Genomic DNA, 22456 nt, shown 5'->3' on the forward strand with positions numbered 1-22456 from the left:
TTGTCCTGTTGCTGGGCACCACCAAAAGGAGTCTGGCACCATCCTCTTGACAGTTTGAGCAACCTGGTCTAGTGGAAGGTGTCCCTGTCCATGGTGGAATGAGATGAGCTTTAAGGTCCTTTCCAACCCAAACCATTCTGTGATTGTATAACCACCATGAAGGCTATCAAAGAAGTAGGGCAGAAGGCACAGCTCAGAAGAATCTCCCTTTACCTTTGTTTCCATTCCATGTGTCATAAGAAAAGTACTACCAACTTCATTTTCAGATAATATTTAACCTAAACAATCTTCAAGCATTTTGTATTACAAAACAGAAAATGATACAACTCATGGAAGAAGTCAAAATGCTGGCATCACTTTGTTTCCACATTAATACATAAAAATGGACAACACATTAAATAAACATTTTGTTATTAACAATTAGAAATATTAACACCAAAAATCATGTATAAATTAGGAAATAAATGTACAAACTATTTCCAAAGTGCTCTTTCAAATACATTATATACACAACATTCACGAAGTTCTTAATGTAAGACATTTCAGATTGATGTAATGTTGCTGTTTCAGTTTAAGTGTTGTTCATACTCTCTCAAAAGCATTTCAGCACTTTCAAAAACCACATAAAAGGCATATTTCCAAACTGGCAAAGGGCAATATTGCATTCTTCTGGCTATCTGTAATATTAATTACTATAAAGAAAACAATCTTCCTTTTTGTTCCTTGCTATTTGAGAGTACTTATTTGTATGAAAACACCAGCAGGAAAGATGAGAGAAATGAGGATTGACTGAAAAAATGTCTTCTATTTTACAAGAAATTATTGACATAGGAAGGGCAGTGCTTGGACAGCATTTAACAGTAAACTCTTCAGTTGTCTAGTTAAAGACTTTCCTATAAAGGAAAAAACGTGATGAATTGAGAGATGTTCTGTTTTCCTTGTGGCCTTGGTTTTTAAAAATATAAAGTACTCAAAACCCCATAAATACACCAGTTCAGACAAAGAAAATCCTACAGAGAGTATATTTACTCTAGATTGCAAATTTGCAGTTAATCTCATATTAAAAAATGCCCTTGGGGTGTTTTCACCCCAGCTTTTTGCCTCAGAGAAATTTGGGTACAGTATTTTGTTCAACACTTACAGAAGCACTTTAAAAGTGCTTTTTTTAACACTTTATAAGAACATATAAAAGTGAATAGAAGTGACTTACATTGTTCATACTGCTTCTTACATACTACTAGTTTTATCTCTAAAGTCTCCCTCTCTAGGTATTCTCTCACTGGTTGACCCCATTAATAGCTTCTCTCTCTATATGCATAATAGTGTTTCACAATTAAAATTGAATTTAATTGCTTATCTGCAATAAAGATGGATTTATTTTTCTTTTAATTCTGAACTATTTCTGTCAAGCTACAAGAGGAAAATAAAAGTGATGACAAGCTGTAAGAACAGACCAACAAATCTGACAATATTTATGGTTATAATGCTTGCTGGGAAATCTGAGCAAGGGCAGCAGCAGATCCAGAAATAAAGAAGGATGCCAGCCACCTGCTTGGGAAATTTGGCATGAAAATGTATATGCAAGTTACAAAGTTTGGAGTAGCATATTCAGGATGAGACTTCTGCCAGATGTTTTTCTCAGCTAAGCACGATATGAAGGAATATTGACATCAATCAGATGCCACTGCGGATCCCAGAGCTCCCTTCTAATTTTCTTTTCACAACAGAAATACCTCTGTTTGCATGGGCATATAAAAGGTGCCTCTAGTGATGAGCATTTCCACAACTGTAGGTTTGGATCCTCTTTCTGTACCTTTTTCAACAGAAATGTGGACTTATGCAGATTACTGAATTATAAGATTTGGGTAGGTAGGTATTACAGAACTTGCAGTTAATTTTATTTTATCAGATAGCATAGAACTCTCTTTATAAAAGGAATGTATCCATCCCCTCGTTCTTAAGAAGCAAAGTTAAGAGCCATGGATTTTGGAGGCAGGTAATCTTCAATGCATTCAGTTAGAAAAAGATCAATAACCTACCCCAGGGAACTTCCCTGGGCTGAGCTGTGAGTGATGGGCTTTGTACTGAGCCAGACTGCAGGACACTCTGGCTGTTCTCCAGAACGGGGCACAACTGTGATCAAATGAACCTAAAGCTATTTAGAAACATCAAGAATGGGGTAAGGAGGGGGGTAAATGGAAAACCTCTGCGTTGTATCAACATACAGTACTATACACAGCACCAAATATCAAACCATTAAAGCATTGTCTTGTTACCAGTAGTGCACTGCTTCATATCCAGCATGAAATGAACACTGTCCACATACAGACGCTGCTTTGTGCTAAGGGGTAACCAACATATTACGATTAATCAAAACTGCCTGTACATCCAGTTCAAAAGATGGAGAAGATACTATTGAAATAAATCTGACACAGCACAGTATTCCTTTATTGCTGGTAATTTCCATATTGTCCCTGTAAAAAAGAGAAATAGAAATGTTGAAGGATTGCATGTTGGAGGCTTACAGCGAGTTAGGCAATTTCTTTTGATCTGTGAATTTTACAAGACCCACTGAAGTATCACCAATATGCCTGCACCAAATTACCAGACAGATTTATATGTGGAGCTAACAGCTGAATCTGCTTTTTCAGAGCACAGATTTAGACAATTTACCTGCTCATAGCCATAAGGCCTCTGTTGCTGAGCGGAGGGGCCTGTCTGGGAAGCTCTGTAACTTCCATATTGCTGCCCCTGTCCCTGTTGGTAGCTGGAATACTGTGAAGAGGCTCCTTGTGCAGGACCTGAGAAGACAGTAAACTCAATTAGGAAGGCCTGATCTTCTGGGGGAGTTCTTATGGTTAATGCAATGTAAAACATGCCAAAAAAGTAAGCTCTGTGAGTATGAACTGTCAGTCAGTTCTGCTCAGACCTCCTCTTTAGTTTCACTCTAGGAGGCATTAATACTAATAATGATGTAGTTGCAGCAGTGTAAATGTCAGTTCAGGTTTTAAGCTTTGCTCAGAAAATGTGATATACTTTTAAGTGATTTGCCTCTCTGAAATCTGTATTGACACAGCTCAGTTATTAATTCTGTGCAGCTATCTGGCCTTTATTTTGGTAACAATGGCATGTTTAAGTTCCTATCTAATCTGTCTGTGCCACAAGTGAGGGAGGAGGAATTCTCCGGACTGTTGGTGTTTTCTTCGTGTCACTTCCGAAGAATTAGGTGTGTAGGAGGCCTGGGAACCCAGGCAGTGACTTTCTGAAGATGTTTACCACAAAGTCAACATGAAGCAAATATCTATTTTCTAACTTTCTTTCAAAAGAGAGGATGCTCATGTAACAGTATGGAATGCAGTGCTATACTGATGTATGTTACTGCCTAGAATGCCTTTACCAGCTCTTTGGCTTTGGTACAAGGATGACCAAGGTTAATCAAGGAAATAGTTCACAACCTCTTTTATCTTAGGAATGAAGCATCAGGATGAAGCACTGCAAACCCCTGACCAGCCAGGGACAGTTTTCTTACCATATCCTTGCTGTTGTCCTGGGTAACTCTGTTGGTTTGGGTATTGCTGCTGGGAATACGTTTGCTGTTGTGCAGCTCCCTGTTGGTATCCTGCCTGCTGCTGGCTGTACTGAGAATTTCCTAAGGAGGGGAGAATTGAAATCATTTGGTTACAGATGAGGCAGATATTTCACTGTACACACAAAACAAAAGCATAAGGAGTCTTGGCCTGGAACTCATACTCTGGAACTTTCTTCTCAGAAATTGATGATTGCATTTTGCCAAGCAGGATGTTTATTTCTTCAGTGATTTTTAGTTCTTTTGAATAGGAGAGTTATTTATTTATACACATCACTAAACAAAACTAAAAAGCAGCCTGTTCCCCAAAGGATTTTTTCTTCACCAGAGACACGTTTCAGAAGAAAAATGAAGTCACAAAGATAAAGGTGCCTGGGTAAATAGCTGGTTTCTTAAGAAACTCTCCCACTATTTTTCTTCTGGATAACAATGTTCATTCATAAATCCCAGATATCTAATTGTTACTGGTATTTCTTTGAAATGCCTACAATGGAAATTCCATTGGCTGTGTCCTGAAATGATATAATGAGTAGAGGCTCTGTGGCCAACATTGCTTCTCCCAAATGCCACCTTGCTGTATCATAACTTAATATATCCAGTTAACTTAGAGTTCAGATATCTTAATAGTATTTACTGATGTACTAATCTTTAGATTTTGATAGATTTTCCTACCTCCTTCATAATAGTGTTGTGTGGAGTCATCAAATGACCTGTCATAGCTCTGCTCAGTATAGGATGACTGCTGATAGGCATAATCACTGTGTCCTGCAAGGAGTCACAAAGATTTATCACATACATCATTAATATAAATATAGAGATGTTGTGGAATGACATATTATGAAGCTGCTTATGCACCGAGATAAGACTAAGAGGAAATACAGACCCCTTAGGAAGGAGGTCGAACACATGGCAAGAAAGTCACACCTATGGATAAATCTCTTGCATTTACTAATTCAAACAGGGCTTTGGGCTCTTTTGCAGCAGTTTGGATAGCAGGGTGCACTGATGAGTAAATTTTGTACCAGGCTCCCATGCCCTGGAATTAAAATTTTCTAGCACTTAAACTGGAAAGGAATCATAATAGGTTTGCCATGTCCTTGAGTGTGGCAGTTGTGGTGGTCTGACTTTATCAGTGTTACAGTGACTCCAGTTGAGAGGAATTACCATCTGGGTAGTATTGCTGATTCATGGGTTCTGATGAGCCTTGGCCATGACTGTACTGTTCACTGTAATATTCTTCCTGACCCATGTACTGCTGTGAGGAACCTGCAAGGCACAGACAAGAGAGAACAACCTGAGCCCGTGGACTCCTAAGGGATGGGGTTTCCTTATCTCATTTTTTTTTAAAGAAAACAGACTTTATGTCTGGAGAAGCAAACAACCTATGTATATTGAGAGCAGTTATAATGATGTTTTTTTCACTAGAAGAAGGAAATAAACTTGTATTCTCAGAAAAAAGATGATTGAAATTGAAATCACACAACACTCAGTAACACATCCTAGAACCACTCACTTCTGTGGCAACACCAAAAGCAATCCTACATTTCATCTACTCATCTGAGTTATTAGAAAGCACAAGAATGGATTCCATGCTCAAGAACACATTCAGAATTAAATATATTTTAATTAATATGTGGATTTGTTTATTAGCAAAATTCAGCTTATGTTAGAATCAGTCTAGCAGCTTTATTACCTTTTAGAACTTTTGCCAGAGAGGTCTTAGAGCATGATAGTTATCCTCTGGTGTTTTCTTTACCTTGGCTTAATTTTTCATTCTAATTGCTGGCAAACTATATCTTCTCTGCAGAAATGTGTTCCTTGTTAACTGATCCAACACCACGTGAAAGAATTGCAAAGATTCCCAGTGGCTTCAGTGAGCTGTATATCAAATTGTTCATCTTTTCTTTAGAGATACATGATCCCTTTTAGAAAGATTTATTTTTCTAAACACCTGAAATAATTAAATAGATAAATCTTGAAAAATAGATTCAGGTTCATTTCATTGTCATGACACTTCCACCATTTGGGATTTCCTGTGCTCCTGGATGGGATTCCCTATTCATAAACATGACTTGGAAATTTTGTTGGCTTGTGTGCCCCACAGCCTGGACTGGATATCACCAATCCAACAGCAGTTGTATCAGTGATCTACCAGCAGATCTCACCTTGCTGTGACGCTCTGTAAGGGCCCATGGGTCGCTGCCCCATCATGCTGTTGCCTTGGTTGCTCTGGCTCATCATGGCAATGGAGGACTGTCCCTGGTAGTGCTGGCTCCCTCCTTGTGCCGAGTTGTAATGTGATGTTGCTGCTTGCTGGTGCATCATGGACACTACAATGTACACAGAAAACAGTTTTCTAAAAGGACGTGGCAGTTCTCTACCTAGTCCCTTTGGAAGCAAGTTAAAACCTCCAACTAACAGGTATCCTGATAATTCTGTGGATTTTCCACAGGGGGAGATGTTTTCCTACTGCATTTATTTAACTCTTCTGCACTGTAATCAGAAAAGTGGTTATTACACAGTCAGTTCTTGCCATTTGCTTCAGTCAAATACTTAACAATACATCTAGCCCTGATTATTACTGGTTAGTTTACTTAGAAGAGTGTAAACCTTATTGCAGTAGGGTTAAAGAATGAAACAAAGACTGATGCTTGTTCCTCTTTACCTCCTGACTATTTCATTGCTGCATTTCTTTCCTAATAAACTCTTTCTTCTGTATCCATCTTCTTATGTACCTGATGATTATACACTCTGAATGAACTGATATTCTAGGATTTATTTGATCCCTAAATTTACTGTTGGAAAGAATTCTAAAGCATGAGGCATCTCATTCAATACACAGTAGCAAGTCTTTTTTATTTTAGAGTAATTTTAATTTAGATAAAGAGATTAATTGGGTTGTCTGCAAGTTACTTTGTGCCCTGCAAGCAGTGTGAAGTATCCATAAAATAACAAAATGGGCTAGTAAAGCACAAATTGTAAATGTGTTATGCTCTTTGGCAGGCTCCTTCAGCTTGGATAAAGGTGCTTCCCAGATTCCTCAGATCCCTGGATTTGCTGCCAGGGGTATCAGACAGTACTGCTGCATCTCTGTTAACTCTCTTTTCCACAGCTCATCACTAACCATGGTAAGTTAGTCTAAGTTAAAGCAAGTCTGAAACTGTTCTGACTCACACTGGTGCCTGACACCTTGGAATTCAGAGATGTCTTAAAGCTGGCTTTGCCTCTTGTACCTTTGTCACTGTCTACAGAAAATATTTACAGAACAAATTCATGTGGTGGAAACCTCTGAGGACACTGAAAAGTCGAGCTGGCCCAGGAGGAGGAAGAGGGAGTTTACCTGGGTTAGACTGCATGTTGATGTTTGTTCGAGAGACATAATTGCCTATTGAGCCCTGGCCTTGCATTGGCACGTTCTGAGACGCAGGCACTGTGTGGCTGTAACCAGGGCCAGTCCCATGACTGCTGACAGTCATACTCAGAGAGGTCGTGGGCATGGTGTTCTGGCCTGACTGCTGCATAGACACGTGATTAGGACCTAGAAAAATCAAAGAGAGCAACAAGAAAATCTGTGCTATTATTGGCAATGTATAGTGAGCATTAAAGCCCTCCAGCCTTTCTGAATGACAAGGCAGAAAAACCCCCAAATCCTCGTTATTGAAATTCTCCTTTCTCTACTGAGAATTTAAAACTGCCTACTGTACAGTTAGAGTGATCCTCTCTTCCAGGCTGTCCAGGACTGCAGACAGGAAGAACAAACCCAGCAGCAATGCCCTACAACCAGTTCCTTGCAAGCAGCAGAATTAACAAATGTCAGTCCTTTTAGGTACTTCAGAAAACACATGGACCCTGGAAACATCCATGTGTTGACACATGTGTAGGGAATTACCCAGCTACTGTCCTGCAGAGGTGATTCCTCTCAAGTCCTGACTGAAGCCAATTAAGAATAAAATGTAGTAGCTTCTATGGCTTCTTCCTTTTTCTTCCCTCCCTCACAATGCTGCTCCTGCTCATTACAGACTTCCATCTCTATTGCCATCAGATGAGAAGTTTTCACAAGTACTACAGCCCACATATTGGAGTTGTTTCTACAGTTAATCCTAATTTCAAAAAAACCTCTGTCAAGCCAGGGTGTGAGTGCCCTACTCTCAGAGCAGGCAATGCTGTCACTGCTGCTGTTACCCAGGCTACTCAAAGAGGCAATTCACTGCCTTCTCAGTCACACCTTTGATTTGAAGTGTAGCTACATCCTCAGTCAGGTTTCCAGTGCACTGATACTGCTCATGATAAAATACTTTGCACTGTCCAGGTGACTGGGCAGAGAGGGAACTACTCTGAGACCCCACATCTCAGGCTGGGTTTAGAATCAGGCTGGAGCAACCTGAGGGAACTGCCCTGTCTGGTCTGTCCTGTGGATAATTCCAGTCTCAGGATTGCCAGTCTGATTCTTTCAATCAGCACTAAATTACTACAAAGACCTGGAGTGTGGGGGGCAAATCAGAGAAACCAGCAACAACAACACTGAAAATGACAATTCTTAATAACACATCACAATGTTTTGACTGATTTACTACATTACTTATACTAGGTATTAAATCTTCCAAAAAGAAGGCCCTGAAAAATTCAGTAAGTTCATTTTATAAGTTGTAGCTGTTTAAAGCAGGTACCTCATCCATTAATTTAAAACATACCATCAGGTTGACCACAAATGGATTTTTAAAAACTCAGAAGTAATTTTACACCTTGCATCTGCTCTTGAGTCCCCCTGCTAAGGTCTGTGATTTTACAATCAGATATTTCTATTTATAGGAATTGTTTTTTTCTCTCTGTCACTCTGGGAAAGACCCTCAGAGACCAGAACAGACAAGGTAACTATGAACTACAAAATAAACAGCTTATTCATAATATAAAATGCACATAATAAAAAATGTTTTTCAATTACACAAACAAAAACAAACAGGCAAATTATATTATCTTATTAATAGAAAATGTCTGTGCAAACTCTTGAGCTGTGCAGTGCAATCTCTGTAGAGGACAAAGGCTGGTGGAACACCAAATGATTTGTAAGAAGGCACATTCCTGGAAGGTCTGCAATTTAAAGGCTTGCTTGTGTGGTTAATCATGCAAGCAATTCCATTTTATCCTGGCCAACCCCACCACTTTCAAGAGAAAAAAGCTACAATATATAATTTTTCTTCCTAAAAACTTGGATGCTTCTTGGTGATTTTCATTATGCATTTTTTTGAAAATAATATCTACAGAAATACAAAGCAGAAGGCAACATCATTCCTGCCTGTAGCCATTTTGTGGTGATTCCAGCAAGTGCCTGAAATCCCCATATGCCTGAAAGGTGAGTTAGGAGAGGTCTTTTCCAGCTCTCTAAGTATATTCTGCATTAATGATTTTGTTGCCAAGCAACAGCAAAGCAGCACAAAGGGGACCAGGGCTCACCATTGCTAATCTGACTCTGCATGAGGGAGGAAGGAGGAAGGCCCGTCCCAATGGCATCGCTGAGATTGCTCTGGGAGTGGATGGATTGGTTGGACGTGCTCTGACTCATCCCTCCGGGGCCCAAGTTTATGTTTTGCGTCGGTGGCTGCAAACAACAAGGAGGAGAAGCAAATTTCTGGTTAGGTTTTTAATTAGAAAAAGGGCAGCCCCCAAATTAGTCTGACTATGACTAAAAACTGGCTCAGCTAAATATATGTGTTTCCTTCACTTTCTGTGCAAACCTCTCTTGCTTTGCCTCCTCCGTGTGAGTGACATTGAGCACGACACTGAGCAGCTGACAGGCAGCACAGGCAAGGTCTTCAAATTGTGCTTGTCACAGATTCTGCCTCCTGTGCCTGTCCTTCCCTACTTCCATGGATTTCAGACCACAGCCACTGCAGGGAACGCATTAGCAAAGACAACACAGGAATGTGTGGACAGATTGACTTTGCTGAGCTGTTCTGTAGTTTGGGTTACGTGTGATACCTCCCAAATCAATCCACTGAGCAAGAATAACACAATGTTTAAAGACAAACCAATGCCCAAGTGCTGAATTAGCTTTTTGACATATAATACTGAAATTTTTTCCCCAAGTAAAAATACAGAAAGAATAGATAAAGAATAATGAATCTGGAACAAACAGCTGTTCAGGTCTGTGCCACTGTACCATTTACAGTATATGGAGTGCTGTACTCTGTACACTGCAATGTGTGGAGTACTCTCACTATAGAGACAGATTAACACAAATGTCCCAAAGAACGTGTTTTAAACACAGTAAAAGTCACTTTTGATTTGCTTCGTGGCCTACTTGGCCACTTCAAAGCTTTTAGCTGGAAAATTACTGAAAAATGGTTCATTAATAGTGATCAGTGACAGAATCAAAGAACATTTCCCTCTGGCACAGTTAATGTGTCTGATGGTAGAGTGGTACTTACAGCAGGAAGCAAGGACTGCATATTCTGGTTAGAGTCTGCTATTGTTGCCAAGTAAACCAGGTTTCTGTGCAAGATTTGTTGGTATCTACAGAACAAGGAGTAAAGCTTATTTGGAAAGAGTTAACAACACAGGAAATTCCAAACCTTTCCCTCTTTTTTTTCCTGTTTATAAATGTTAGCTAAATTACATTAGCCCATTTTTGATCTGTCCTAATAAATAGCAGTAGTAACAACCTCTATCTGTGCTGTCATGTTTTCAATCAAGGATCAGTGTTTTCACCACCTCTTTTACAGAAGGATAAACCTGGGGGAAGGGAGAGGTAAAATCCACTCTGCTTTGAAAGCACTTTGAACTGTAGAGCTGGAGCTCACTCCTTGAGGTTGGACACCCACTCAGCTGCTCTAACAATCAGCTACTTTTCCTTCCTCTGTCTAACAAGGATCCCAATCGTAATGAAATTCCAGAACTCCAAAACCTGTTTTCCCTGCCAGCAGGATGAGAAGAACGTTTTTTCAAGAGTGCTCTAACTGGAGTGTTTAGTCAAGTAAGCACCACCAGAGCCATTTGTGCTTCTTCACAGTTCTTGATGAACTGGAAAAGCTCATAATAAAGAACAGGAAGGTTTCCAAAGCAAATTGGCAGCTGTGCCACCGAGCAAAGGAAGAGTCATACTTCTGGAAACAGCGGGGGTGTCAAGAAGGCAAGAGAAAAGGGTTTTTTAATATTTTCTTCTGATAACTGGGAAAGTGGCAAAATAGAGCAAGTGGTCAAATAACCACATTTATTTATTTTTATAAATGGCCTGTTAAAATATTGTAAATACTAAATACTCAAGTACTTAAGAAATAAAACCTGAAGAACAATATACATCTTGTAATACAAGTGAATCTAAAAGAATAACTCAACTATTTTCTCAGTGACCAGAACTGTTCACTGAACTCTTCTTGAAAAAACATACCAAAAATTTCTATCAAACTCACAAACTCGTAATACTCACTGAGTACACTCTGCAGTTTTCCCCTTGCTCTGATAATCCATAATACACTGTATTAGGTGGTGATTTTCATCAAGCATCTGCATAAAAGAAATACAATCAAAACCTGTTACTACAAGAACTGTGCAAAAATCCTGTTTTTGTGATCCTCCCCCCTCCTTGGCACTGGATGGGGTTTTGTGCAGTTTTATTGCCTTGGGATATTCTGAAGTACCTACACGTGACTTTATTGAGCCAGAAGATTCTGCTTTCAAATCATTAATTTATGAACAGTTACCTTTAAAGCAGTTAATTGAAATAACCAGCACAGAAGAATTAATGGACTTACCTTTTTTGTTCCTTCAGTGGCAGGTAAATTTTGATGCTGAAGAGGGAAAATGCTTTCACCATGAAACACCTTTGCCTCATTCTAAAATATCACCCAATCCTTTCCAAAACATCAGATTTTACTAATGCACCTATTTTTAAATAAGAAACACACTTTCAAACAATTAAATCTACTACTTTTCCTGCCCAGGACTAGTAGGTGCCAACTGCTGAACTTGATGAAATTTAAAATTTGCATTGCTGGAGTTACTGAAACCACATTTAAGAGAATTACACCCCAATATGTCCTTTGGGGTAGTTCAGTTCCAATACAGGGAGGACTTAAAATGAAAATACAGAGTAATTATATATCATATATATATATATCACAATATATATTGTGGCCCTTCCCATGGCAGGGAGTTGGAACAAGATGATCTTTAAAGTCCCTTCCAACACAAGCCTTTTTGTGATTCTGTGATCAGTTAATTTATGTGTATGACCACTGACCTTTATTTAATGAACCCATAATATCATTAAAAGCATAAAGTATCCTTGGATTTGTTTTAAAATTTCAAATACAACAGTTTGTCTCTTTCACTCAGATTTCTTGTGAATGTGACAAACTTTCTGCAGGCAAATGAATAAACAAATAACATCAGCATTTAAAAATTTGGATTTGCCTCTGGCAAAAGCTCACTGCATAGTGGAGGTTGTAGCTACCACTGCTGTGAAGTACTTGCAAGATTGGGCCTTTGAACCACTTTGTCATCAGGACAGGAAAACTCCTGAGGAAAGAACCATTACACAGAAGACATTGAAGTTTACTGTCCTGCAAATGTTATTTGATGAACTATTTTAGAGCACCACCATCACTGCTCTATTGCCAAAAGCTCTGATTTCCTCTATTTTAGGAACAGCTGATACTGAAATAAGAACAGTTTTGAAAGACTATCAAAATCGAGCTAATAAATAAAAACAAGCTGCTTATATAACATGAATGCAAATAAGAATAATCTTTTTCACAGAAACTGGTAAGTGTTCTAAAAAGCTCACTTTAATGAGGATTTTTGGAGTTACTGCTCCAAAAATGCAGCAGCATCTGCTCCTGCTCCCTCTGCCCCAGTTCCATCCTTGACTATAAATCCCATCCAGTTCCCATGCCTGGAAGTTTCTTCCTCATAATTGACACTTGTCAAAGAGAAAATCACTGCCAGCACTGATGAACAGCCCTGAAATAACCTGCCAGCAAATGCACCTGAGATGGGAAAGGGTTTTACTCATTATTTGTAAAGAAAGAACTCCCATAAAGTTTCTGAATATGCAAAAGGGAAAGGGCCTGAAAACCAAACTGAAGATACTTTATCTGCCCTTTGTCTGTGACAGTCATGGGTTTAAGTACAAACTATCTGAGTTAGGAAATAATTCCAACTGATCTGGAGGTTAGAAAAAAACTTCTCCACTGTCTGAAATATTTCAGTATTTAAAATGAATCAGCTCAAAATGCCACGTGAGCTCCACAAAATGGGATGTTTCCAAACAGCCTCCTGAGATGCCAAGTCATCCCTTCAGCCTCTCTCGTGGCAGTTTGTTCTCTGCTCTGTCACAGCCTCGCTCAGCAATAGGACAAGGGGGCTCAAGCTCTGCCAGGGGAAATTTAAGTTGCAGATCAGAAAAAAATTCTTTGCAGAGAGTGCTCAGGCATTGGAATGGGCTGCCCAGAGAGGGGGTGGATTCCCCATCCCTGGAGGTTTTTCAGCTGAGATTGGCCGTGGCACTGAGTGCCATGATCTGGTAAAGGGACTGGAGTTGGACCAAGGGTTGGACTTGATGGTCTCGGAGCTCTTTTCCAACCCAATCGATTCTGTGATTCTATGATCCTTCTGAGGGTTTCCTTTTCCCTACAGATGCCATAAATCGGCCACAGCTCATGGCTAGGGTTAATTGCATGGTTAATTGCTGTGTTCGTAGTGCCACTTCCCCGCTGGTCACCGCTCAGCAGGGACCACACGGGATCACACCTGGCTGTCCCCGCAGGCACCTGGGCGGGGGGACCGGCCCCAAACAGGACAAAAATACAAATGACAAATGGCAGCCACGATAAAAACATGCACGTTGTTTTATTGACACTTCCAGCCTGGTCGTTCCTGACCGCCCCCTCTGCAGGGACAGGGTGTGTGTGCGGTCCCTGCTGCCAGCCTGGGATACAGGGAACAATAACTTCCCAACTCGGCATCCTCCGCTTCAGCCTCCACGCGAGACACACGCCGGGATCTCCTCTCCAGAGAAAACATTTCAGAACCTTTGTTTGTCCTCAACATCAATAAACACATCACAAATAATAATAATAGTATATGAAAAATACCAGTGGCTGGTGCTCCCTCTATCTTCTGAGAGATTAAAATTCTGCATCCAGATACAAAAGAAAACCCTTGCAAATTCAGTAGTCTATTTTAATTCCTTTTTTTTTTTTTAGGTTGGATTCTTTGGGGGCCAGAAGCTGACACACCGTCATAAATTAATCGCATATTTGCAAATTTTATTGCCGCTTCCCAATGCCTGCTTGGCAGCGTTTCCCCTTGGCGAGCAGCAGGGATAACGTGCCATCCCGATTTTAGTCCCTGCGTCCTTCCCTCGCTCTCTTTGCAGCGATCTGAACACCTTTGCTTTGTTCCACCTCCTCCTCCTCCTCCTTCCCCCACCTCTCTCTCCAGCTGTCCATCTCTGCAGCCCTCGCAAATTCACGAGTTTTCCTGATCGCCCTAGAAATGAGCTGCGGGAGCATGGACGGAATAAATGTCTAGAATTGTCTGTATAAAAGCATGCTCTTTTACCTTCTGGATAGTTTGCTGGGTGACCTCCCCTTTGCCTCTTGGGCGAGCAGAAGCAAAGGCGACCGACATGGTGGGGGTTTTTTATGTGCCTATAATAAATCGGTCCCAGGCTCTAATAATATTGTTATTATCTGGCTGCTATTGCCGTGCGAGGATTCTCCGCAGTGCACGGGCGGGGGGGCGGCCGCACATGGTACGATCTGCGCCCCGCCAACACCCGCGGCCACCGCACCCCCCGCGGGCGGGCACCGCCAAGGCCTCGACCTTCCAAAATCCCTGGAGTGGCGAGGCGGGAAGGAGCGGCGGGAATTGCGGGAGGATGCGGGATCGGCGCCGCCGCCGCCTCCCCGCCGGCCGCACATGGTGCGTCCCGACCGCCGGGCTCCCCCGGCCGCGGCCGCGCCGCCCGCTGCGCCAACTGCGTACGCCGACTGCGTACGCCGAGTGCGCCAGCGCGGGTGGCAGCGCGAGGGCCCCTACGCAAAGTGCGTAATGCGCGGGGCGTACGCAAAGTGCGTAACTGCCCGTCTGAGGTGGGACAGCCCGGACGAGCCGGGAGCGGCTCGGGAAGGACCTGGAGCGGCTCGGGAAGGACTTGGAGCGTCTCGGAAAGGATTTAGGGCGACAGGAGCTGGCCCGGGGGAGCCGCCGAGGTGACCGCAGGGATGCAGCAGCTCTGGTGTGAGAGCTGGGGTTGTTCAGCCTCTGGAGAAGGCTCTGGGATGAGCGAACTGCGGCCTTCCAGCGCCTGAAGGGAGCCCACAGGAAAGATGGAGAGCCTCAAAGAGCGTGGAGTGACAGGATAAGGGGGAATGGGTTAAAACTAACAAGGAGTGGGTTTGGATTCGATGTTAGGAAAATATCCCTGTGAGGGTGCGCAGGCCCTGGCACAGCTGTCCAGAGGAGCTGTAGCTGCCCCATCCCTGGGAGTGTCCAAGGCCAGGCTGGATGGGCTTGGAGCAGTCTGGGGCAGTGGAGGGTGTCCCTGCCCATGGCACGGTCTTGGAATGGGAGCAGCCTTGACGTCCCTTCCAACGCAATCCATCCTGTGTTTCCATGAATCCATGAGAAGCCTGTATAACCCCAGTTATATATCTATGATTTCCTCAAATCACTTAACACCGCACCTTTCTGCTGTATTCTCTACAGGAAGAAAACAGATCTTATATTTTTTTAGCGCCCCTAATCCCTGAAGGGGATGATCCCCCCGGTCCTTTCCCACCGGGACCATTCCAGAGCCCCGCGCGCGCTCCGGGGCGTGCCTACGCCGTTTGCGTAGGGCAGGGGCGCCGCGCCGCGGGTACGCCGGTGGCGTACGCCAAGTGCGTACGCCGGTAGCGCAGGCAGGGTCGCAGCGGCCCCGCCCCCGGCCCGCCCGCATGACGGTGCGGGTTCTGCCGGAGCCATGAGCTACGACCGCGCCATCACCGTCTTCTCCCCGGACGGGCACCTCTTCCAGGTGGAGTACGCGCAGGAGGCCGTGAAGAAGGGCTCCACCGCGGTGAGTCAGCGGGCGCGGGGGTTTGCGGGGCGGCGCGGCCCGCGGCGGGGCCTGTACCGCGCTGCGCTCCCGGCCTGGCGGGCCCGGGCGGCGCTGGAACGGGACCCGCTGCCAGGGGACGTTCCATCGGGCCAGTACCGCGTATGGAGCTGCCTGACAGCGCATCGGGGCCGCCGGAGCGGGAGCCGCTGTCGGTGGGGCTCAGGCGCGGTGTGAGGCCTGTCGGGAGCCTCTCCTGTGTTGGGCTGTACGTGGTGAAAATAGTGGTGTTTGGTGCTCGAGCGCGATGCAGGTTCCGAGTGGATTGGGAAATTGGGAATCCCGTCGGTAAAGCCGTGCAGAAATCCCTCTCTGGCTCCCGGCTGCCAGTTGTCCCAAGCCTTTGCTCAATGAAAGTTTTATTTCTTTTGGGGGAGGAGGAGGAAAAAAGTATTAACTTGCAAGTAACTTGGTATTAATAGTTGTAGTAAGTTGTAATCGTAGAATCATAGGATTGATTGGGTTGGAAAAGAGCTCCGAGATCATCAAGTCCAACCCTTGGTCCAACTCCAGTCCCTTTACCAGATCATGGCACTCAGTGCCACGGCCAAGCTCAGGTTAAAAACCTTCAGGGATGGGGAATCCACCCCCTCTCTGGGCAGCCCATTCCAATGCCTGAGCACTCTCAATTAATAGTAATGTTAATAGTAATATTAACAAGAACAATACCTTCTTACGTTAGTAATACTAATCATTAATTTCCAATAGCAAAAAGAAAACATACCACCTTTGGGATGGGAATGAATCTAACAAGAGTTAGTGCCAAATAAGATTTTTTTTTCTCCCCAAATTAAAAATACTAGAAAAGTGGAGACAACATCCAATATAACCCACCCCCGTCTTTGTCTTTTGTTTAGTTTAATGTTTTTGGAAACATCTGTAAATTGCTGACAGTAGGGCCATAAGAAAAAATTATTGCTGTCACCCTGTGAGAAACAGTGGGAATGAGGGGGAAAGGTCAAGGAGTTTTTTTCCTTTCTATCATTGGAAAAGGTGCATTCAAGGTCTAAATTAGGACATTAAGGCAGCTGTGACAGGCAGCTGTAGGTGTTACTTGGTCTGATCTTCAGTGTTTCGGGCTCTGAGTTGGGCCACTGGACTAGTGGGGTTATTTTGTTGATCTGGTGCTGTGGCTGTGGAAACATTGATGGTGAAGTTGGGGAGAAGAGTTGGAACAGATCTCTTGGGAGTCCCGTGGGTTTACATTGGTGTAAACTGATTATGAAACTGCACTGTGAAGTGTAATGCAACATTTGTTGCATCGGTTCTGCCTCCTGGCTGTGCCAATGAATGGGAAATAAAATCCTGACTTGGTTACAGCGTGGGCTTTGTGTTTGGTGTTTACTACTCAGTTAAGTAAAGCCTGCAACTACGAGGACTTTTGGATCTACCTTAACTCTTTTATCTTTTCATGCACTGAAGGTTGGAGTAAGAGGGAAGGATATCGTTGTCCTTGGTGTGGAGAAGAAGTCTGTGGCAAAACTCCAGGATGAAAGAACCGTGCGCAAGATCTGTGCTCTGGATGACAATGTCTGCATGGCCTTTGCAGGTAAATGGGCCCTTCAGGCTTTCTGGGTGTGTTTGGGGCTTCTGAGAATGTAAAATACCAGGTGTAACTGGCTGAGAACTGTGGGGAAGCTGCACATTTCCACCGTTGCTTATTCTTTTTTTGGACAAACAGGGAGAGAGGCAATGATTTCATGAGAGGAAATGCATAAACCAAAGTAAAAGCTCCTCTGTTTTAGTTCAGAAGACTCATTCTGGGTGAACACCTCTGGATTTGAAGCATAAATATTCCACTTCCACATTCTTTCTGTTCCAAATGTTTTAATTTCCATTGTGCAAGCTGAAACAGGAGGTGTGAAAATTAAAAAAAAATAATTATAAATTGAGAGAAAACGTATTTCAGGAAGTTTCTCCTCTCTTCAAGTAGTTTAGTCTCTTTGTGTCAGTGATACTTTTAAGGGGAGATCTGACTACAACAATGGGGTTCAGGTTTATTGTGCAGGAGTGAAAGGCTCAGCTTCTTCCCCTGCCTTGTTCCCTTAGCCAAGGGCTGGGATACCTGCAGGGGGATTTACAAATTTGAGGGAAAGTTCTCTAATAAAAGCAAGGCTGTAAGTGGAAAATGGCAGCATTAGCTGAAAAGTAAAATAAAAACTAAATTTCTTTTCCATCTTCAAAGTGTCACATTCATTTTTATCAACTAACACCGTGCTGCTGTAGCCTGGTCAGCTGGACAGGATTTGCTGGGCAGATAAAACTGGCTGATAGTTACAGGGACTGCATGAGGAATAAATGTGTGTGAGAATGGAGATGGCTGGTTTGCTGGGATAGGGAATGCTGTCAGTGATATTCCCATTACCATGTTCAGAATTATGTGCATCATCTTACTCACAAACATGGAACTGTAAACTAAATCCTGTGGTTGTTTTGGTACATCAGCCACTGTCTGCTGCCCTATGAATGCTCAGCAAACTTGAGAGGGTGAGCTCTCCTTGCTGTTTCCACTGTCTCCATGGGCCTTTTGGGGCCAGACTCGTTGTGTTTTGGGGCTTTTCCGAACTCTGAGCACGTTCTCTGGTTCCAGGGCTGACGGCTGACGCCAGGATAGTCATCAACAGGGCCCGTGTGGAGTGTCAGAGCCACCGGCTCACCGTGGAGGATCCTGTCACCGTGGAGTACATCACACGCTACATTGCCAGCCTCAAACAGGTACCTGGCCTGCTCAGAGGGGCTTAAAAACACATCCTGACCTGTTATCAATGTGTATTATGCATAATATGTGCTACCATAACAGTTATAAGTGACAACTTACATGTGTGATGTGTAGCATGTAATGTGTGTGTCATGTGTAATATCTGACACTTCCATATGTAAAATTTGTCTGTCCTGGCCTTTTTCTACTCACCTGGTAAAAATCAGCATAACAAAACACATTGTGGGTATTTATTGGGAATGGAAATGCAGCAATAGAGAAGAAGGATTGAGTGCTCTTTGGTTTTGGGGTTTTTTTTTTTCCCTCAAAGGAAAAGAAATTAATGAGTGTTTTTGAGGACAGCACAGCTACTTGTGTTATGTCACCAGGAACACTTTGCTCATCCCCAGCTCACTCCCAGAGCAGTGGGGCTGGGTTACTGTCCAGCCTCTTCATGGCTCCTGGGAGTTTTTCCTCCTACTAAAGCTTTGCAGGGAGGGCAAAAGGGCAGCAAACTGGTGCAGCACTTAATGTGGTTTCCATTTGATATTCATAGATTCCAAATGAATTGCAGCATCAAAATATTCCCAGCTGTGTTCTGTGAGAAAATTATTTGTTTGCCAGTGTATTAAACTCATTTTCAGCCACTAGTGGGGATTAGAGAAAATCTAATTTATTTATGCACAGCCACGTGTTGGTACAGTGGTGATGGTAATAGTGTGATTCCTGTAATAATCACTACTCTGCCAGAGCAGGGCACCACTTCCCAAAGTTTTACTTTGTTTCTTTACAGTAAATATGTTTGTGTCTTTTGTTGTGTCACATTCACCCTTTCTCCCACACCGTCACACTCCTGGCCCAGTTCCTGCTGCCACAGAGCTGCAGGTGATGCCTCCTGGTTCTGCTGTGTGACTGGGCAGGGACTTTGCTAACAGTGTCACAGGAGTGCTGTGACACATCCTCCGGCATAACCTGCTTATGGAGCTGCCCTGCCTTCCCATGGAATTGTTGCAAATTGTTGGTGAAAACTGACTTTGTGTTCAGGTTCCTCATCCTCTGTTTTGGCTTCTTGAGCACACCTGTGTCACACGGGGGCTGGCAGATGTGGCTCTGGCTGCCTCAGCACCAGCCAGGGAGGTGCTTCTGGTGGCTGTAACCAGGTGTAGGGACAGGGATGGGACAGGAACCACCTCCCACTGGCTTCTCTGTTAAGGTTCTGTGAGATGGGGAACCTTATCAAGGAGACTGGTGAGAGCCAGCTGAAAGTATTTCTGGTACCTTTTCTGGTTGGGACTTCTCCAGTGCCAGTGGACTCTCAAAATGTTTTCAGCCTCTGAGTGTGTGTCTGTCCTTCTGCTCAGAGGTACACGCAGAGCAATGGCCGCAGACCCTTCGGGATCTCTGCCCTCATTGTGGGATTTGACTTTGACGGAACCCCCCGGCTGTACCAGACCGATCCCTCCGGCACATACCATGCCTGGAAGGTGAGTGGATTCAGTTTCCTGTGGAGATGGAAGGAAGGATTTGTGTGTTCATGTCTCCTTTAAAGAGGGACTGGTGTGGAAAGGAGATCTTGCTATCCTGGTGGTGCTGGATCACAGCTGCAGAAATCCTTAATGATCAGATGTACTGAGAGTTGCAGCCTGTAGTTCAGCTTTCCTTGGGAAACTTTGTCCTGCTTCCCAAAGAAAAATCCCAAACCAACCCACCTGCGCCTGACAACTGTCTTGGTGTTTGACATGAGGGAGGTAAGATGTTCAGCCTCCTGAAAAGTACAGTGGTCACAAAATGGCTTCAGATTATGTAATTGTGCAACTTGTATTTCTTGCTTATTTCTGTAAATGAAGTATTTTCTAAAATCCCACTCCTTCTTTTCCCCCCTCAATGTTTCCAGGCTAATGCCATTGGCAGAGGAGCCAAATCTGTGCGTGAGTTCCTGGAGAAAAACTACACGGATGAGGCCATTGAGACAGATGATCTGACTATTAAACTTGTCATCAAGGCTCTTCTCGAGGTGAGGCTGTTCATGATCCCTTGTGTGATCAGATTCACTTCTTAGACGTGAACATGGGAAAATCTTTGTGGCTGTCCCAGGCAAAGTAACTGAGAGATCTGAGAGAGCTGTTTGCTGGGGGTGTGGAATTGAATTCCAGGTTCAGAATATTTGGGGTAACGACATCCAGAGTTTACACAGAACTTACAGCAGCTCAGGGGTGGAAAACAGACTTCAGTTCTGGGCATCAAAGGTGTGTTAAACTACACGCTGAATGTTTTATTTTTTATTGAAGTTCAAAATACAGAAAATATGCCAGGTCAGGTGGTGGGGTTGAGGTGTTCTCATGTTCTCCATCCACTGAGGGCACTGGCACCAGCGTGAAGACCCTCATCTTTTGAGAGTTAAACTGCTGCTGGCATCGAGAGCTTAGAGCTAAGGGTGCAATACTCCCCATCCACACCTGCTCTGCTTCCAAGGAACCTGAAAGGGGGTTGTTAGAGTGAGTTCCTGTCCATGTTCCTAATGCCTCCCTGCACTCCTCAGGTGGTGCAGTCTGGTGGGAAGAACATCGAGCTGGCCGTCATGCGGCGGGAGCAGCCGCTGAAGGTAAGGCCCTTGTTTGCTTCTCTCCTTTTGAGCCTCTCCCTGATACTGTGTTTGTTGATCTGCCTTAATTCCCAGCCCTTAATCTCACATTCTGCACTGACAAATATTTCAGTTTATTCTTAGTGGCCAAGGAATGTTGTTGTGTCTGCAGCAGGTACCTGCTCTGGACAAACAGTTAACGTTCCTCCCAAGGCAGAAGTAGAATTGCTTCCACAAATGCCTCTAAGTTTATTGGTATCTCGAGGGTCACCTGTGTTTCTCTTTTAGATCCTAAACCCTGAAGAAATTGAGAAGTATGTTGCTGAAATTGAAAAGGAAAAGGAAGAAAATGAAAAGAAAAAACAGAAGAAAACATCATGATGAATGAAATGCAATTGCTTAGCTGCTTCTTTTTAATTCGAGTGATGGGTTTTTCTGTATAGACATGTAGGCATTCCACTTACTCATACTGTGCCCTCTTGAGACCTACAATAAACCTACTGATTTTTTTTTAAAGCCGTTATTTAAAAAAAATCTGTCTGTTCCTTGGATTTTAATTACCCAGGATGATTTGCTTGGCTACAGAACAGCAGCAGTGACCCATTAAAGGACAGAGACTTTGCTTGCATTTTTTTCCCTGGACACTTCACTTTGTTTAATGGTTCTTTTCTGCACTCTCAGTTCTCATCTCCTTTTAGTTTTTAAGCAGCTGTCTCAAGGGGTGTGTTATGGCCTCAACAGAACTAACAGGGAGTTGAGGGGTTTAGTCCCTACCTGGCATTGAGGTGGAAGGGCTGGGTCTGCACACAAGCCTTGCAGCAGCCTCTGACACCAGGTGTGTTTTAGCACTGAAGGACAAGGCAGAGAGGGTGGGGGTCCTGGCAGGGGGGGCAGGAGAACTCACCCCTGCAGGCACATCCTCCTGGCAGAGGTGCCTGACTTGGGGCTTCCATGGACCGGGCATGGCTGGGCTGGGTCAGGATGAAGTGTTGCTTTTGGGATTGCCCACAAGGGGATTTATACAGCAGGAACTAAACAATAACTACAGCCAGTGTTACATGCAAGAGTTGAACCATAAAGCTCTACTTCAGTTTCTCCTTTTGTCTTTGCCCTCACATACTTCTCTCTATCCCTTAGCCCAGGGGTTGGTTCAGTACTGTTCAGTCTCTGATTGTGTGAGGGCTGCAGGGACCTGCTGCTGAACACCAAAGGCTCATTGCTCTGCTCTTGAGGCAGGATCTGTTCTGGGCCCTCTACACACTGCAGCCCTTCACCTGTGTAAGGTCATAAGCTTAGAAATTAACAAATTTAAGGTGTGAGTGGGCAGCTGTTTACTCAAATGGTTTATAACCAGCCCAAAGCAGATGAACGTGGGAATGGGGAATTCTCTTTCAGGCAGGTGTTTGCATTGTGGCATCTCCTCTACCCTGTTGTAGCCACTGAAAAGCTGCTTCCAGCAGATGCAGCAGCTGCCACCATCTCTGCTGTGGG

The 22456-nt window shown here is 43.6% G+C and overlaps 2 protein-coding genes across 2 annotated transcripts; one reads left to right on the forward strand and one right to left on the reverse strand.

The window, feature by feature from the left end:
* Positions 1-256: 256 nt before the first annotated feature.
* Positions 257-14295, reverse strand: SS18L1 (SS18L1 subunit of BAF chromatin remodeling complex). The gene is made up of 11 exons (XM_071572750.1): positions 14147-14295; positions 11010-11086; positions 10012-10096; positions 9038-9182; positions 6927-7124; positions 5752-5916; positions 4751-4852; positions 4259-4351; positions 3530-3649; positions 2674-2801; positions 257-2474 (listed from the first exon to the last, which is right to left on the reverse strand). Exons 1-11 carry the CDS (start codon positions 14213-14215, stop codon positions 2448-2450), a joined length of 1209 nt encoding a protein of 402 aa, XP_071428851.1. The 5' UTR covers positions 14216-14295; the 3' UTR covers positions 257-2447.
* A 1190-nt stretch (positions 14296-15485) lies between these two features.
* On the forward strand, positions 15486-21486 carry PSMA7 (proteasome 20S subunit alpha 7). The gene is made up of 7 exons (XM_071573052.1): positions 15486-15647; positions 17109-17235; positions 18277-18401; positions 19746-19868; positions 20279-20398; positions 20924-20986; positions 21254-21486. Exons 1-7 carry the CDS (start codon positions 15552-15554, stop codon positions 21344-21346), a joined length of 747 nt encoding a protein of 248 aa, XP_071429153.1. The 5' UTR covers positions 15486-15551; the 3' UTR covers positions 21347-21486.
* Positions 21487-22456: the final 970 nt, after the last annotated feature.

Source organism: Pithys albifrons, chromosome 18 (assembly GCF_047495875.1).
Source record: "Pithys albifrons albifrons isolate INPA30051 chromosome 18, PitAlb_v1, whole genome shotgun sequence".
Lineage (NCBI taxonomy): Eukaryota > Metazoa > Chordata > Aves > Passeriformes > Thamnophilidae > Pithys > Pithys albifrons.